The sequence below is a fragment of the Crotalus tigris genome, unplaced genomic scaffold (genome assembly GCF_016545835.1).
Source record: "Crotalus tigris isolate CLP2741 ecotype Arizona unplaced genomic scaffold, ASM1654583v1 scf7180000017628.32516253702:7417878, whole genome shotgun sequence".
NCBI classification, from domain to species: Eukaryota; Metazoa; Chordata; class Lepidosauria; order Squamata; family Viperidae; genus Crotalus; species Crotalus tigris.
This window is the reverse complement of record NW_024096523.1, coordinates 5,007,364-5,024,862: the sequence shown is the minus strand read 5'-3', so window position 1 is coordinate 5,024,862 and position 17,499 is coordinate 5,007,364. Positions and strand designations below refer to the sequence as shown.

Sequence of the window (17,499 nt, the reverse complement as noted above, 5' to 3'; positions counted from 1 at the left end):
GAGGTCTTCTATTCCAGCCCCCTGCTCAGGCAGGAAACTCTATATACCAGTGTTGGCAAACGTTTTAAAGACTGAGTGCCCAAACTGCAACCCAAAACCCACTTATGCATTGTTGAGTGCTGGGTGGGTGTGGCCCATTGGATGGGCGTGGCTGCAGTGGTAATGGCAAACTGGATGGGACTAAAAAGTTCAGTCAATCAATTCCAACTTTGCAAGAACTTTTTTTTCCCCCGCAAGAAGTTGAAATTGACTGATTGAACTTTTTTTTTTTGCACATGGCGGCAGAGGCCTAAAGCGAAAAGGTTTTATAAAACCTTGCTGAAGGTCTAGGACTAGGGCGACGACACGCGTGCCCACAGAGAGGGTTCTGAGTGCCACCTCTGGCACCCGTGCCATAGGTTCGCCACCACTGTTATATACCATTTCAGAAAAATGGTTGTCCAATCTCTTCTTAAAAACCTCCAGTGTTAGAGCAGCCCCAATTTTTGGAGACAACTCATTCTACTGATTAATTATTCTCACTGTCAGGAAATTTTTCCTTAGTTCTAGGTTATTTTTCTCCTTGGTTAATTTCCATCCATTGCTTCTTGTCCTGCCTTCAGGTGTTTTGGAGAATAGGCTGACTCCTCCTCCGTCGTGGCAACCTCTTAGATATTGGAACACTGCTAACATGTCACCCTAGTCCTTTTTTCATTAAACTAGACATACCCAATTTCAACAACAGTTCTTTATATATTTTAGCCTCCAGTCCCCTAATAATCTTTGTTGTTCTTTTTTGCACTCTTTCTAGAGTCTCAGCATCTTTTTTACATTGTGGAAACCAAAACTGGATGCAGCATTCTAAGTGTGGTCTTAACAAGGCATTATAAAGTGGTATTAACACTTCACCTGATCTTGATTCTATCCCTCTGTTAATGCAGCCCAGACTGATCTGGTTACTGTAATTTAAGGCTCAGTGCAAACCCTGAAGATGGAACAATTTATACCTGGAGTTAGGATTGTGTGAAAAGAGTAATGAGCAGACACCTATGGGGCAAGTCAGCACTTTGAAGGCTCTCAAAGTCAAAATGAGTTATATTTTTTAAAAGGAAGCTGATGGTTACATCACAAGAATTGCAGCCAGTCTCTTTCCTGCTTTCAAGTGAAGCAATCTGTGTATATATCTGTATAAGCAATGTTAGGTAGCAATATCCTGGTCTGTTCCTTGTGCACTTTGGGAGCAACAGGCAAGTGGCATGTCTCTTTGGGAAAGATGGGATTAAATGCATCTATGGTTAGGAGCTGCCCCAGTCCTTTATAAATGGATCTTCACTAATTTTGTCTCCTAATATAACATATGCAGTGTGCGTGTATAATATACATGTAAAAATAGGGGCATATACATATAAAAAGGTAAAGGAGTCCCTGTGGATTTTAGTCTGTTAGTCATTGCCGACTCTAGAGAACAGTGCTTATCTCTGTTTCAAGGGCCATTGAGCCAAGTGCTGTCTGAAGACCTTTCCACAGTCATGTGTCCAGCATGACATCACGGAACATTGTTACTTTCCCACTGAAGTACCTATTTATCTACTCGCATTTGCATGCTTTCGTATTGATAGGTTGGCAGGGGCTGACGTGAAGATGGGAGCTCACCCCGTTGTGTGATACTTGGGTCTTGAACCTGGGCTGCTGGCTTTCCAGCCAACAAGCCCAACATCTTAACCACTGAGCTACTACGTCGTCCACATATATATATATATATATATATATATATATATATATATATATATATATATATATATATTCGTTACTCACCCTTATAGTTGGTATGTGTCTTCCTCAACTGCGAGTCCTCTATCAGAAGCCTGGGAGTTTGAGGATTCTGCATGGTATTTTGTTCCTAGTGCTGTGCTTTTCTGGACAGAGAGCTGTGACTTTCCTGGGGTCTGTTGGAGCCCCTTTCCAGGCTTAGGAGTCACAGCCCCAAATGTTCCTACCACCACTGGGACTACATTGGCCTTTACTTTCCACATCCTCTCCAGTTCTTTCTTCAGGCCCTGATACTTCTCCAGCTTCTCATATTCCTTCCTCTTGATGTTGCTTTTGCTTGGCACCGTTACTTCTATCACTACTGCTGTCTTCTCATCCTTGTCTACTATAGCATGATGCCTGGTTGATTGGCCAGTGCCTGCCTGTCTGTCTGGATCTGGAAGTCCTATAGAATCTTAGCTTTCTTATTCTCCACAGCCTTTTGTGGGATCTCCTATTTAGACCTAAGAGGGTCTAGACTGTAGCCCGTATTCCGTACAGATGTTCTGGTACACAATGCCAGCTACTTGGTTGTGCTGTTCATTGTATATTATTCCTGCCTGCATCTTACCCCATGACATTTTGTGCTGGACCATCTCTCTCTGCATAGCCTGCACCTTGGGCCCTGTCTAGTGTGGTAGATCCTTGATTCTACGGATCTGGTGGTTAATGCTTGTTCTTGTGTTACTCTGATCAATGCCTCAGTGCTGTGTTTTAGTCTTTTCCAGACACTGGGAGGGTTTCCCAGTGTCAGCCACCTCAGGTACCTCTGTTCGTGGTATGTCCCCATGCAGTGTCTTGTCTTGCTGTGACACTTCTTTGGCTTGATCTTCCTCCCCATCTGCTGTTGCCTTGGGCATTTTCTCAGCAGCTCATCTTTGGGTGCCATCTTGCTGATATATTCCTGGATCCCCCCCTCTCTCTTTCCCTCTCCCTCCCTCTCTCCCCCTCCCTCTGTCCCACCTCTCTCTTTCTTTCTCTCTCACACACACATTTTGGCTCCTAGACTTTTGCTCTGTGGGTGCACTGTGTGTGTGTGTGTGTGTGTGTATTTTCTGCATTTTAGACAGCATTCCTTCTTGTTGAGCAAAGCCAGAGATTGAACCTACAACTTTTTACATGCAAAGCTTGTGCTTTTCCACTGAGCCGTGTCCCTCACAGGCCTCTCTTCTTCAATTAACTTCTCTGATCAGATCACTCGTGCTGATTTTTCCCGATTGAACACCTGTTTCAAAGAGTGCCTCACCAGCATGCTGAGAGGACTCGGGCATTACATGAACATTACAGAGGACCTATGAATATGCGCAGGCACATTCTTGACTTGGGCACAGTGTATGGCATGTATTTATAGTCCGTCTCATATCAGAAGGTTAAAAAAAAAGGAGAATGTTAACTGATTTCTGGCAGAACAAATAGGAATAACCCACATAATAAAAAGTAATTTTCTTAGTAACTGTCAGGTTTCCTTGCTAGTAATATGGAATGGGAATAGTGCACCCACAGAGTCTCTAGGAGACAAGATGAGTAATATTTTTAAAAGCAGCAAGTCTCCTGCTTTCAAATGAAACAATCTATGTATATACAGGTAGTCCTTGACTTACAACTGTTCATTTAGTGACTGTTCAGAGTTACAATGGCACTGAAAACAGAGACTTATGACTATTTTTCACACGACCGTTGCAGCTTCCCCATAGTCTCATGATCAGAATTGAGATGCTTGGCAACTGACTCATATTTATGACGGTTGCAATGCTCCAGGGTCACATGATCACCTTTTGTGAGCTTCTGGCAAGCAAAATCAATGGGCAACCCAGATTCACTTAACAACCGTATCACTAACATCAACTGCAGTGACTCACTTATCAAGTTGGGCGAGAAAGGTCGTAAAATGGGGCAAAATTCACTTAATTAATATCTCACTTAGCAACAGAAAACTTGGGTTAAATTGTGGTTGTAAGTTGAGGACTACCTGCAGCTCTATAAGCAACCTTAGGCAACAACACTGTGGTCTGTTCCTTGTGTACTTTTGGGGCAACAGGAAAGTGGCTCATCTCTTTGGGAAGATGGGTGAGACATCTCTGTGATTCGGAGTCACTCAGAATTTGTTATAAGATGGGCAGACATATACATGTTCTAAATAAATAAATCTATTGATTGTTTGAATAACTGCTAAACTTACCAATTCTCTATTATTATTATAAGGCTCTTGGCCCTTTCTTCTTCAGAATATTTCCTGACTTATTGTCAAAGGCTTTTGATTTTCAACAGCAACCACTTAGAGAAACTTGGATTATTAAGTGGGGACCAGCTTTGTTCACAATAGCACAGGCTGTGCAAACCCTGAATAATTCCTATGCAATTAATTTGCCAAGCTTAGTGCTAACGTTAAAGATCCCATCCTAGGTTCATACTGATAAACTTGCTAAAAATAGGTGTAATTTAGTTGAACATCTGGGGAGTGATCATCTCAATTCTTCTGAAGAGTTCCATTTGGTGAAATTAAAATAGATATGCCTTTATTTTTCATATTGTAAGATTCAAACTGGCGGTATCATGGACTTTGGTTTCAGCTTTTCCCATGCTTGATTAGGACTGTGTGGGCTAACCTGGAAAGGCCCAACCATATCTACAAAAGTGGCATCCATCCTGTTTCTTAGTTCCCTACCACCGCTGTGTGGTCAAAAGGCATCAGTGCAGTTTCAGCTGACTGCAGAATGAAGAAACATTTGCAACAAAACAAAACAAAAACAGTTTTAAGAGGGTACTTCCCAAACCTTTTTCTTCCTTACCCTAAACTGCTGATCAGAAACTCTTTATTTAAATATCCTTTTTATGATTGGGTAATGAGTTTGTGTGTGGCTACCCAAAGGAAACCCACTTTTACTCAATTTGGAGTAATTTTTCCAGGGAACACGCTTGGACTATTTCCAAAGTTGAAATTTTGCTCAACCGCAATAGTAAAACTGGAATATTACTTATGTTTCCAGGTAATGGATGTTTCATGATTGACTATGCCTGTCATGTTAGCCAATAAGCAAGTCTGCTTATTCTTTTTTCTTTTTCTATGGGCACCCTGATATGAAATTAAATTTAAAATGGGCCCAATTTACAATGCTAAGATGGCAGCATTATCAACTAATCAAAGCCCCCCCATTATGTGCACTGTGCCACACACAAAGCTAAGTGGTGGGACCTGGGTCACAAGCTTATGAGCCCCATCTTGACTTTTCTGAGACCCCCTGCATGTGCACGTGCCAACCTCTCTGAAGGATTATTGAGGAGAAAAATTGGAAGAACGGGATGCTGTCACCTGGAGCTCTTGAAAGAAAAACCCCTGCTATATCTGTATAAAAAAAGACATTAAGATATTCCTTTCTAAAAGCCTTTTCTCTTTTTTTTCAACACAGCTCTACACAGTAAATATGGGTGGCATTATATTACTGATTTATAATGGAATACATTCAGTAATTTGCAGCTATAATTTTGGTCAGCATTTTAGGCTGATTGAAGTGAGTTAAGCACCAGGTGGAACTGGAGGGAAAAACCCCCCCCAGAAAGCTATTTCTGCACTAATTATATTTAGGAATAAGCCTTTACCTAAGAAGCTCTTCAAGGGTAAGTAGATAAGGTTTTCATGTGAAGATGCTTATAATAAGGATGATAGGAAAGCTAGGCATACATGAGCTGGTCTATAAGTTATTTTTCTTATTTAACATTTATGTTTGTACTTCAGCTTGCCTTTTTTTAATATGAGTTTGGAAAAAGATTCATGAACATTTTCTGTATTAGTTTATATTCTTTGTTCCTTGCTATAATTATTTTCTTTGGAGCGGGGAGTACTATAAGAAGCTGATCTTTGATAGAATATAGATTTTCCCTTTGTTATTTGTTGAAATACTTGAAGGTGGGGCAAGGATTTGAGGATGCCTCCATGACATGTTGGATTCAGAATTGCAGTTCAAACTGCTGGTTGTCATCTATAGGTCCTTTCGTAGCATTTCATTTTTTGGAGGGTGGAGGGTGCTTTCAAATCAGTGTTGACTACCGGTGACTGGATAAATCCCTGCAATTTTCTTGGCCTGGTTTTGGAAGTGGTTTGCCATTGCCTGCTTCCTAGGGCTGAGAGAGAATGACTGGTCCAAAGTCACCCAAATGGTTTCATGCCTAAGGTGGGACTTTCTTATGGTCTTCTGTTGCTGCCTGCTTCCTAGGGCTGGGAGAGAGTGACTGGCCCAAAGACACCCAGAATAGCTTCATGCCTAAGGTGGAACTAGAACTCACAGTCTCCTGGTTTGTAGCCTCATGCCTTAATCACCTGGTGTCAATGAAGCAGTAAGTGGGGTTCAGATGACCTTTTTATGCCCAAGGAACCCGTGGCCTGGGGTCCTACAACCTAACACAACCAGTGAAACATCCATCAGCTACTTGTGTAGAATATGCTTTTGATTAGTTTTAAATGATAAAGTTTGTGGGGGGGGGTGTGTTTATGCATTGCAAAAGCATTGGCGAGTTTGTTATTTTATGATTTAGTTCTCTACGCAGATTCAAAAAAGGAGCTGGTTCAGGAAGCTGGAGTAGGCATGTTGTCTGCCTACAGCAAGAAGGATGTTGAGGGTTGTACAGAGATTAGATATGTCACTGTTAAAACTTTTTCTAATAAGCTTTTTCTGCTATTTGTGGTATCATGCATGCATAAAGAATATCTGTTGGTACCCAACTGTGGTAAGCATGGAAATCTTCCCCCACAACCAAGGTGATCCTGACTGAGCCAAGATGCACCATCCTGTAGCTCAGGGGTTCTCAACCTTGGCAACTTTAAGACGTGTGGACTTCAATTCCCAGAATTCCTCAGCCAGCAAAGCTGGCTGAAGAATTCTGGGAGTTGAAGTCCACACGTTTCTCCAGTTCTTGGATGAGAAGTGAAATGTTTTCAAGGAAAAAAAACAAGTTGCCTATTGAAAAGCACCTTTGGGACAACTATGACCTGGACAATTGAGAATCTCCATAGATATCACACAAGGTGAATTGTGTTGCCAGTCTATGTATGGCTGGTACACAAGTTGCCTGTGTCATGGTTCCGATAGATGAGATCATTTAAAAGAACTTCAAGGCAAGAAATTCTTCCTTCAAGAACATTTTTATTTGGCTACAAAGGTGAACCCAAGACTAAATTCCCTTCCCCTTGGTTATAAAGTTGCAAGTTGCAATTTCCATCCCAATTTGCTGTCATAAATCACATTCACCAATGAATTCAGCAAAATGCAGGCACTCCTCCCAGCAACCGGCCAAAATGTTATCAGCAATGACCTTGGTTTCCATACATATGAATTATTTTGGCTAACTGAGAATTACACCCCCCTCCTCCTCCTTCTAACTAAATATGTGGCAATCAATTATGTGGCTTCGTTTCGGTTTGTCACAGGGTTGACAGCCTGACTTATTCACCAGGCAGAATCCCACCTCTCCTCTATGTATGAAAAATGTTTGTAGGAAATCCCTTCCTCCTCAATTTTTTCCTCCTGGCATCTGCTGCCTTCTTTCTTTCGTCATGTTGCCGGCCCACCTGCATTGAAGGGAGCTCTGATGTCTGTGAGGTCACACTCACCGGGTTCTACAGGAGTGGGATGTTCAAGTGATAGTAGAGGTGGTGGACTTGGCAGAGAGAAAAGGATGGAGAACCCTTATAAGGGCTCGCTGGTTAGAGGCTGCTTCTTGAATTGAATGGGTGATGGTGGTGGTGGATGGGTGCATCGTCTCCTTCCTTGGGTGATAGCAACAATTTCAAACTTCATGAAGGGTTTGATGAGCTGAAGAGTTTGGGAACCTCACTTCTAAATCGTCCATAGTCTGCCATGGCACATGGTTTATTTATTTGTATCCCACCCTTATTATTTTTACAAATAACTCAAGGCGGTGAACGTATCCAAAACTCCTTCCTCTTCCAGTTTTGCCCACAACAACAACCCTCTAAGGTGGGTTGGGCTGAGAGAGAGAGAGAGAGAGAGAGAGAGAGAGAGAGAGAGAGAGGGGCCCAAGGTTACCCAGATGATTTTCATGGCTAAAGGGGAAGTAGACCTCAAGGTCGCCTGATTTCTAGCCCAGTGCCTTAAGCACTAGACCAAACTGGCTAACTTTAAGGTATTTAGTGACTGATCCCAGGAAATAAGGATCCCAATTCCTCCACCATCCCTGCACCCCAAATTTTTAGAATGGGCTGCAGCATGTAAACGGTGAAAGTTTTCTTTCCCACAGCAGAGTGATCAGTATTATCGGAAGAGTTCCCTTAATGAACTGGAAACGCCTCTGATTAGCTGCAAAGACATCATTCGGGCCCAGGTATGCTGTTTTCCCCTTGTGGCTTTCTTTGAAGGGCTCTTTCCTCCTTTCTTGGTGTGTTTTGGTGATGGAAAGAGGATTTGGGAAAGTGATTCATTACATGGGATAGTTGTAGAGGGAGAAAACAGACAGCTGACACTAAGACTAAAGGGGTCCCTTTGCTGCAGCAAAGAAGATGAAAGGCTCAGGAGGGTAGCTTTCATCCAGGCAACACAATAATAGAGCATTCACACATTAAGAGGGCTTGATGGTTTCTTCTTTTTTTTTACACAAGTTTCACTACATCTGTGCAGTATTGTAGGCTGACTCTGCCTGCACAGTTTTGATTCTCACTGGCTCAAGGTTGACTCAGCCTTCCCTCCTTCCGAGGTCGGTAAAATGAGGACCCAGATTGTTGGGGCCAATGTGCTGACTCTAAGTGCTATTGCTATTAGCAAATTAGCACTGATGATGTTACCTAGTTTGGTAATGAAACTACCAAGTTCAAAGAGCACTTGGGATCCCTCATTTCAACCCGGAGCTACAGATATGCTCCTCTATCAATATACTAAAGGGGAAGGCAGCTAAAAATATTTCAGGGTATGCCCTGATTCTTGATAAGAACAAGGAAAGAGATTTTTGATTGGAGAAGAAATAAAACAGAGAAAAAAAATCATTTCCTGTCTGAGCAGACCTGGGATGCTTCTTTAATTTGCTGTGATGGAGGACAACTTAATTTTATGTGTTCTTTTACATATATCATGGCTCCAAGAAAGTCACACCCAGTTGTACGGCACACATAAATTTAGAGTCCCTTACCATTCTATTTTGTAATTTCACTGGGCCAGTTGTTCTCTTTCCTATGTAGGAACACTATCACTTAGTCTGTGGTTTGCTTTTCTTTTTTTAAAAAAACTAGGCAATACAGATAGTCCTCAAAGTTCGACCACAATTGAGCCTAAAATTTCTGTTGCTAAGCAAGGTGGTTGTTAAGTGAGTTTTGACCCACTTTATGACCTTTGAACAGTCACTCAGCAAATGGTTGTAAATTGAGGACTGTTTGAGCAGGGGTCTTCAAACTTGGCCCTTTTATGACTTGTGGACTTGAACTCCCAGAATTCCTCAGCCAGGGACGCTGGCTGAGGAATTCTGGGAGTTGAAGTCCACAAATCATAAAAGGGCCAAATTTGAAGACCCCTGGTCTGTAGTAACAGGACTTGGTCTCCTATGTTAAATCGCTTCACCTTCTGCCCTTGATCTTAATGTTTTTTCTGGCTTTCTCTGGCAGTTGCTAAATGTTCCTGGACAAATGTGTCCTAGGGCAGCACCTCTCCCAACCTTTTGGGCACCAGGGACCAGTTCCATGGAGAGAGGTTTTTCCACAGACCAAAGGCGTGGTTTTTCATGCTGCCTGCATCCCATGGATGGGGCTTCACTTGTTTACGTGGACTGGTTGCTTGCATGGTGTGGACTGGTGCCCGTCCACAGACTGAGGGTTGGAGACCCCTATGCTAGGGCTTTCAACTTATTACTTTGCGTTCAGGCGAGTCAGATAGGTTTTTCAGCCTTCTAAGTTTCCACACCAGCTTTCTTTAACGATGTCTAGAACACCACAAGGTTGTCTTCCATACACTAATTCAAAAGGGCTGAATCCTGTGGATGCCTGAGGAAATTCCCTGTAAGCAAACAATAGAAAAGGCAGCCATGTATCTCAATGTTTTGGGTCATGCCCTGCATATTTCTTGAGCATACCCTCTAGAGTCTGCTTCATCCTTTCCATAAGACCATTGGCCTGTGCATGATAAGGGACCTTGGAGTCTTCTAGTCCAACCCCTGCACAAGCAGGAGAACCCATACCATTCTGGACAAATGGCTGTCCAATCTCTTCTTGAAAATTCCAGTGTTGGAGCAGTAACAATTTTTGAAGGCAACCTGCTCCACTGGTGAATTGTTCTCATCAATAGGAAATTTCTACAGTAGGTTGCTTCTATACTTGATTAGCTTCCATCCATGACTTCTTGTTCTGCCTTCTGGTCCTTTGGAAAATAGCTTGACTCCCTCTTCTTTGTGGCAGCACCTCAAATATTGGAACTGTCAATGCTGCAAATACTGTATATTCTTGCTTTGACAATATGCAAAACTGTTTGGCATTTATTGGGTTAATACTTAGCTTAGACTGGGTGGGGGAAAAAGCCCGGGAAAGAAAGAGGAAGTAAACTTTTGACCTTCTCACTAATTGGATAATGTGACCTGTGACTGCATGAGAAGGGAGGGGTTGAGCAAGGAAAGCTTGATGCCAGCGACCGGAAGTTCAGATTCTGGCATCAACTAGTCCAATGGTGACCGGCATAAATTGTAGCTCTGCAAATAAAGACTTTAGGAAACATGCCTGAAAGTTCTTTGAAGTGCTTCTTTAGTCGGAACATGTGACATCATGCCAGAATCCACACTTTTTTCAAACGATCTACGTCCCGATCTATCAACAGCTGCCTTTATGCCTGAAAGGAGGTGGCAAAGTTTCGGGGGAGATCTCATCATGGAGAAAGAAAGATTGCCTGAAACCAGCCCCGTAGCTGCAGCAGTTTCCCCGGGGGGGGGGGGGGGAAAGCGACAGCCAGCAAGCTGGGGGAGAGAGAAATTTGGCAGATTTCCCAGCTGAGAGCGAAGACTTCAAAAGCAGCATGGACAGATAACACAGTTATGGGTGAGTCATTGGAAAGATTTCAAAACTTAGAAATGAGAAACAGAAAACAGTCCCTACAAAGTGAAACCTTCATCCCTAAGAGAGAGAATCCCAGTTTGAATCCTCTGCAACAAAGGGGAAATTGGGTTCCCCAGCAAGTGGCTGATCCACGTCCTCTGAACTTACCACAGCCAATAGAGGCCTTGCAATGTCTTGGGGTGGTACAGAAGCCAGGAAATCAGCAGCTGGGGGGAGAACAGCCACAGCAAGGAGGTTGGCCACAGCCCCCAAACGTGCAACCCCTGGGCATAACTCTGCAGCCAGGTTGGGGCCTACAGCAACTGGGGTGGCCACAGGAGCAGTGGGGAGCCCAGCAGGAAGCCTGTCAGACCCTGCCTTTGCCAGTCAGAGACCCCAACCCTGAAGAGAGGGTGAGTTCCAGTCTGAGGCATCTGCAGCAATGGGTAGATGGGTTTCCCCAGCAGATGAATGATCAGCAGCAGCAGAGGGCACCACCACCCCCTGCAGTCCAACAACAGAGAAGACCACTACAACCCCCACTTGCGCAGCCACCATTGGGAGGCCTACAGCAGCAGGGGGTACCATCCAACCCCGCTGGCCAGCAGCAGAGGGCCCAGCAGCCATGGAACCAGCCCCAGTGGGGGCCACAGCAGCCTGTGTTTGCACCACCCTTCAATGCAACGTTCGATGGGGACCCAGAGAAGCTGATTTTTTTCCTCAACCAAGTGCGTTCTCATTTAAATCGCTGGGCCTATCTCTATCCAGAACCAGGGGCCATGGTTGACGTCGTTGGGGCCAACCTGGAGGGAGAAGCATCTGAATGGCTGAACAATCTATATAGCGAGCAAGCCCTCGAATTGGAGGATCCCCATCTCTTTCTCTTAGGACTGAGAGAACGATTTGAAGACCCATCCATCGGCCTCAAAGCAGCAGGACAAATTCACAAAATAAAACAAGCAGGGAGGCCTGCCCTGGAGTACGTGCGAGAGTTCCGCAAGATGGCAGGTCGAATAGAGGGGTGGCCTGAGCAGTCCCTCATCCATCACTTCATTGAGGGATTAGATGATCACCTCTCCCAGGCTTGCATCTATCGAGAAGTACCTGATCGGCTGCAGGAGTGGTACCAGACGGCCGTGAAGCTGGATGTTAAGCTCTCTCGCTATAAAAAGCCTCCCCCACAGGAACCCGAACAGCAACCAGAGCTACCTGAACAGCAATCACCCCCACGAAAGCCTTCAACCACTGCGAGGGCTGAGAGAACCAGGCCATCTGCACACCCTTCCTTCGGGTGTTTCCGGTGTGGACAAGGAGGACACCGAGCGGCCACCTGTCCAGTCCCCTACCCTCGACTGCAGAGCAAGCCAGGACCGGCGAGGCAAAAGAAACCTGCTCAGCGGCCAACAAGAGAAAAATCCAATCGACTCACGCAAGAACCAGTTGCCCAGGTTACACCCCACACACAGGAGGATGCCAAGACTCCAGGTGGACCTGCCCCTGCTCTTCCCTTCTTTGATAGCGACGATGAAGGAGAAAACGACCCAATGGTGAGTCAACAAATCCCGCCTTTTTCACTGCCCACCAAACTTGTAATCCCTACGTCTGGAGCACAAATAGACTTAAACGTACTAATTGATTCGGGATGTACCCGCTGCATTATTAGTCTGGCGTTTGCCATGAAAATGGGCATAAGGGCAAAACAGCTTTCCAAACCGATGAGATTTGAGCAAGCCAATGGCTCCCTGATGGGAGGGACTCTTGTTACACAATTAACTGAGCCTTTACGCCTAGAAATAGGTGCACACTGGGAGTTTATTCGTTTCCTGGTGGCTCCAAAGATGACCGAGGCAGGGATCCTGGGACTAGCCTGGTTGGACAAATGGAAGCCATTTATCTGGTGGGAGAAAGGAATGAGAATTGTGAGACTACCTATAGGGCCTGATCCCCCCATTGATTCAACAGATGTTACCGGGCATCTCAGACCACCCAATGAGCGAGCGCACATGGCCGTCTCACTGACCCCAGGTGAACCAGTCATCCCCAAAGAATACTTGGACCTGGCGGAGGTGTTCAGTGAAAAAGAATGTGATGCCCTACCCCCTCACAGACCCAATGACTGCTCCATCGAACTGGTGCCCGGAGCCAAACTCCCACGTCCGAGGATGTATGCTATGTCCCCCCTCGAAATGGAGGAGATGCAGCGATATGTGAACAAGAACCTAGCGAGGGGGTTTATTGAACGGGCCAAATCTTCCGTGGGAGCCCCTGTGTTGTTCAAAGAGAAAAAAGATGGGTCTCTTCGTCTCTGCGTAGACTACAAGGGACTCAATGCTGTAAGTGTGGAAAATAAATACCCCCTCCCCCTCCTAAAGGATTTATTGACCCACCTGGCTAAGGGGAGTGTCTTCACTAAGTTAGACCTAAGAGAGGCATACTACCGGGTGAGAATAAAAGAGGGAGACGAGTGGAAAACTGCCTTCAACTGCCCTATGGGGAGCTATCAGTTCAAAGTCATGCCATTTGGACTACAGGGGGCCCCAGCTGTATTTATGCAGTTGATTAATGAGGTTCTACATGATCACTTGTACAAAGGGGTTTTGGTGTATCTTGATGATATCCTGATATACAGCACAAACATGACTGATCACATAAAGCTAGTGAGAGAAGTGTTAAAGAAGCTATTGAATGCCAAGCTTTATGTCAAATTGTCAAAATGTGAATTTCACCGAACCCAATTAGACTATCTTGGCTACCGAATTTCCAATGAGGGTATTGAAATGGATCCGGCCAAGGTAAAAACTATAATCGAATGGCAACCCCCAAGGACTCGCAAACAGCTCCAAAGCTTTCTGGGTTTTGCCAACTTTTATCGTCAATTCATCCCTTCTTTTGCCGAGATTGCCCTTCCTCTTACAGAACTACTCAAAACAGGCAAAGGAGGAGGGAAGCCACGACCGGGCCAACCACTAGCATGGACAATGAGCTGTCAAACAGCTTTTGAGAATTTAAAGAGACTATTTGCCGCTGAACCGGTTCTAAAGCACCCCTGCCCAGGGGAACCCTTTGTGATTCAAGCCGACGCCAGCGATGTGGCGGTTGGAGCAGTGTTACTTCAAAAGAACAAAAATGGGATCCTGCAACCCTGTGCCTACACCTCTAAGAAATTCACTGAGAGCGAGCGAAGATGGGCAATCTGGGAAAAAGAGGCCTTCGCAATTAGGTGGGCGCTATTGAACTGGCGACACTATCTAGAAGGGAGCAAGGTGCCATTTGAGGTATGGACTGATCACAAGAACCTAGAGGCATTGAAAACTCCTCGCAAATTGTCACCAAAGCAAGTATGGTGGGCACAGTACTTTAACCGCTTCAACTTCACTCTAAAGTACATACCAGGAGGAAAGAACTTTCTAGCTGATGCGCTATCCCGGTTACCCCAGTACAAAAGTGAACGAGAGCAGGTTAACGAGGCAATTATTCCCAATCCACAAACTGTCACTCAACTTACACCTCGCAGGGTCCCCAATCCGGATGACCCTGGAGTGAAGAAAATAAAACGAGAGCTCCTCACTGACCAATGGTTCAAAGATAATCAAGCGTCCCTAACATGCAGGGATGGCTTGGCTTACAAAGGGGGGAAGTTATATTTGCCAGAAGCGCTCCGTCTAAATGCTCTCAACCACAGCCACGATGTAAAGCAGGCTGGACACTTCGGATATTTGAAAACCCTACACCTCACCCGCCGGCAATTCTGGTGGCCGGGGCTGAAAAAGGATGTGGAAAACTATGTAAAAAGTTGTACAGTATGTGCTACAATGAAAAGAATCCCGGGGAAAACTCCTGGGTTACTGCAACCCGTGGCAGACCCTTCTCAACCCTGGGAAGAAATAGCTATGGACTTTATAGTGGACCTACCTGAAAGTAAGGGAAATACTGTCATTTGGACTGTGATAGACCTGTTCTCGAAACAAGCTCATTTCATCGCCTGCAAAGGACTCCCATCCGCCCAACGCCTGGCCAAATTGTTCCTGAAACATATCTACCGGCTGCATGGTGCCCCTAAGCGAATAATCTCAGACAGGGGGGTGCAATTCACAGCGAAGTTTTGGAGAAATTTCCTTACATTGATTGGATCATCTCAAGGGTTATCATCTGCTTTTCATCCAGCCACCAATGGGGCCGCTGAAGCCGCTAACAAAATGGTGGAGCAATATCTTAGGTGCTACGTTTCCTACCAACAGACGAACTGGACTGATCTCCTCCCTTTTGCGGAGGTGGCATACAATAATTCCGTGCACAGCAGCACCGGCTACACGCCTTTCAAAGTAGCCACAGGGAAAGAATTCAACCCAATACCTGAATATCCTCAGTTGCCCTCCGCTTCACAGACACTTGATCAATGGGTGAGAGGATGGGAAGAAGTTTGGAAAAACACAAAAACTGCTTTAAAAAAGACTTTTGAAACCTATAAAAAGCAGGCTGATAAAAAGAGGGCTCCCCAAAGAACATTCCAAGTTGGGGAAAAGGTCTATCTGTCAACTAAATATCTACGCCTCAAATTGCCCAGCAAGAAATTGGGACCAAAATTCTTGGGGCCTTTCCCCATAGTAAAGGTCATCAACCCAGTCACAGTACAACTAAAACTCCCTAAACTGTTAGGGAAAATTCACCCAGTTTTCCATTGTAGTTTGTTGAAGCCTTATCGGGGCTCCACTTTGAGACCTCCTCCAAAGAAGGCACCTGGACCCCTCGTAGTGGCAGGGCAGACCCACTATGAAGTGAAACGTATTCTTGACTCCAGAATCTTTAGAGGGAAATTACAGTACTTGGTACAATGGAAGGGATACCCATTGTCTGAAGCCACCTGGGTGAAATCTAGTGAAGTGAACTCTGACAGATTGATCGAAAAGTTTCATGTGAAACACCCCAACAAACCGAAAGATAACCCTTAACATATGCTTTTGTTTACTTTACAGGTTCTGTCCTTCTTGTAAGGGGGGCCGGATGTCAATGCTGCAAATACTGTATATTCTTGCTTTGACAATATGCAAAACTGTCTGGCATTTATTGGGTTAATACTTAGCTTAGACTGGGCGGGGGAAAAAAGCCCGGGAAAGAAAGAGGAAGTAAACGTTTGACCTTCTCACTAATTGGATAATGTGACCTGTGACTGCATGAGAAGGGAGGGGTTGAGCAAGGAAAGCTTGATGCCAGCGACCGGAAGTTCAGATTCTGGCATCAACTAGTCCAATGGTGACCGGCATAAATTGTAGCTCTGCAAATAAAGACTTTAGGAAACATGCCTGAAAGTTCTTTGAAGTGCTTCTTTAGTCGGAACATGTGACAGGAACACTGCTATCATCTCACCCCTAGTCCTTCTTTTCACTAGACTAGCCATACCCAATTCCTGCAACCGTTCTTCATATGTTTTAACCTCCAGCCCCCTGATCATCTTTGTTGCTCTTCTTTGCTCTCTCAACATCTTTTTTATATTTATATTTTTTACCATTCAGTTTACTTATAATTATGTGGACTGTGTATATATGTTTATTTCTCTTCTGACATGTTCTCATCGTATGCTAAATTAATAATCAGAGAACCACACCACTCTTTCTCCAACAGGATGACTGGGATGTGGAAGAGTTTATCTCAAAAACCTGCATGGGCAGGTTCCTGCATCATCCAGCTTTCAAGATTCTGTTAGCGACTCTTGTAATTGGCAACGCCATCGTCATTGCTCTCCGAACAGAGCCAACACTAGAAGAGGTTGGTATACTGTGCCTGGCAGGAGAACTGCTTCCTGCTAAAATGTGGGAGGTGGGAGAAGACCTGTGCTTCTCCAGGGACTGTCCTGTGTCTTCTGATGATCCTTGGACTGCATAAACTCCCCCAGTCCCATTTTTGGGGCCACAAATGATACAGAAATTTGATAGCAAAAGATCACTCTCAGCACTGCAAGTTTGAAATGTTTAGTAAAGACTCAATATGGGCGACATAACCTCTTCAAGCTAGGCTGCATTAACAGAGGGATAGAATCAAGATCACATGAAGTGTTAATACCGCTTTACAATGCCTTAGTAAGGCCACACTTGGAATATTGCATCCAGTTTTGGTCACCACAATGTAAAAAAGATGTTGAGACTCTAGAAAGAGTACAGAGAAGAGCAACAAAGATGATTAGGGGACTGGAGGCTAAAACATATAAGGAAAGGTTGCTGGAATTGGGTATGTCTAGTTTAACGAAGAGAAGGACGAGGGGGGACATGATAGCAGTGTTCCAGTATCTCAGGGGCTGCCACAAAAAAGAGAAAATCAAGCTATTCTCCAAAGCGCCTGAAGGCAGAACAAGAAACAATGGATGGAAACTAATCAAGGAGAGAAGCAACCTAGAACTAAGGAGAAACTTCCTGACAGTTAGAACAATTAACCAGTGGAACAACCTACCTCCAGAAGCTGTGAATGCTCCAACACTGGAGATTTTTAGGAAGAGACTGGACAGCCCTTTGTCTGAAATGGTATAGGGTTTCCTGCCTGAGCAGGAGGTTGGACTAGATGACCTCCAAGGTCCCTTCCAACTTTATTATTATTGTTGTTGTTGTTGTTTTTGTTGTTAACATGTTTATTTTGATTTTTTAAAAAGAAGTTCTCTATAACTTTCCCAATGTAATAAAACAGTAAAACACATGGATCCCATGAGC

At 44.5% G+C, this 17,499-nt stretch overlaps 1 protein-coding gene across 4 annotated transcripts in view; it reads left to right on the top strand.

Annotated features, from left to right (window-relative positions):
- The first annotated feature begins 7,424 nt into the window (after positions 1–7,424).
- The window catches only part of CATSPER4 (cation channel sperm associated 4), a 36,156-nt gene continuing 26,081 nt past the window's right edge, over positions 7,425–17,499 (top strand). For 3 of the 4 annotated variants that reach the window (XM_039334148.1, XM_039334146.1, XM_039334144.1), the window contains exons 1-3: positions 7,456–7,760; positions 8,041–8,124; positions 16,424–16,567. In XM_039334148.1, the coding sequence (XP_039190082.1) occupies positions 7,641–7,760; positions 8,041–8,124; positions 16,424–16,567 (348 nt within the window). In that variant the 5' untranslated portion in view covers positions 7,456–7,640. Of the gene's footprint in view, positions 7,761–8,040; positions 8,125–16,423; positions 16,568–17,499 lie in introns of all 4 variants that reach the window. The other variant, XM_039334147.1, reaches the window with a different exon arrangement.